Source organism: Bison bison, unplaced genomic scaffold (assembly GCF_000754665.1).
Source record: "Bison bison bison isolate TAMUID 2011002044 unplaced genomic scaffold, Bison_UMD1.0 scf7180017864527, whole genome shotgun sequence".
In the NCBI taxonomy this organism is placed as follows: domain Eukaryota; kingdom Metazoa; phylum Chordata; class Mammalia; order Artiodactyla; family Bovidae; genus Bison; species Bison bison.
Genome location: NW_011495078.1, coordinates 2,186,982 through 2,187,608, shown reverse-complemented (window position 1 = coordinate 2,187,608; position 627 = coordinate 2,186,982). Strand labels below are relative to the sequence as shown.

The following is a 627-nucleotide window of genomic DNA, read 5'->3' as shown; positions in this document are numbered from 1 at the left end:
TGTCGTCTGTCCCCCCGCGTCCCCAGGTGCAGCCTCAGGTCCCCTGTGGGCCCCTCGCTCACACGTCCCGCAGGTCCGCCCGGCCGTCACCAGCCCCTTGGGGTGCTGCCTCCTCCCTGCCGTCCCTCGCCCCGGGACCCCCCGGCTTCCCGGGCACAGGGGAGGCCTGGCAGAGCCCGAGCAGCCCCGCGGGAGACACAGACCTCTGCTGTGCGTGCCCCTGCACCCAGAGCCGCGTTACGCAGCACAGCCGGCCGGCCGCGGACAGACACACGGACTCCCAGCCTGCTAGTGAGCAGGAAGCCACCCACCTGCACCCCCACCTGGGGGGGCCCGTGGCCAATGGCTCCCGAGACCTCGTGGGCCTGGTGCTCGACTCCGTGCTGCGCTCCACCACAGCGGCCAGCAGGCCACTTCATCTGTCTCCTCCCGACGCCCCTTCCCGAGTGGCCCCGGAGGAGTCCAGGCTCACCACTCTCCAGGGCCCCCGGGGGTTACGCCAATCCCCCACACCCAGCGGCCTCAACCCCTGGTGCCCCACAGCCTCCTCCTCTCTCGCCACCGTCATCTCCCCAGCTTCTCACCATCCCTGACGTCAGCCGCAGACCCCCTCCCCATCCCACCCCC

The 627-nt window shown here is 72.1% G+C and overlaps 1 protein-coding gene across 1 annotated transcript in view; it reads right to left on the bottom strand.

Annotated features, from left to right (window-relative positions):
* Positions 1 to 627, bottom strand: part of CARS2 (cysteinyl-tRNA synthetase 2, mitochondrial (putative)) — a 19,858-nt gene that overhangs the window by 2,106 nt on the left and 17,125 nt on the right. The window contains exon 12 of the mRNA XM_010831546.1: positions 63 to 220. Within this exon, the coding sequence (XP_010829848.1) occupies positions 63 to 220 (158 nt within the window). The remainder of the gene's footprint in view (positions 1 to 62; positions 221 to 627) is intronic.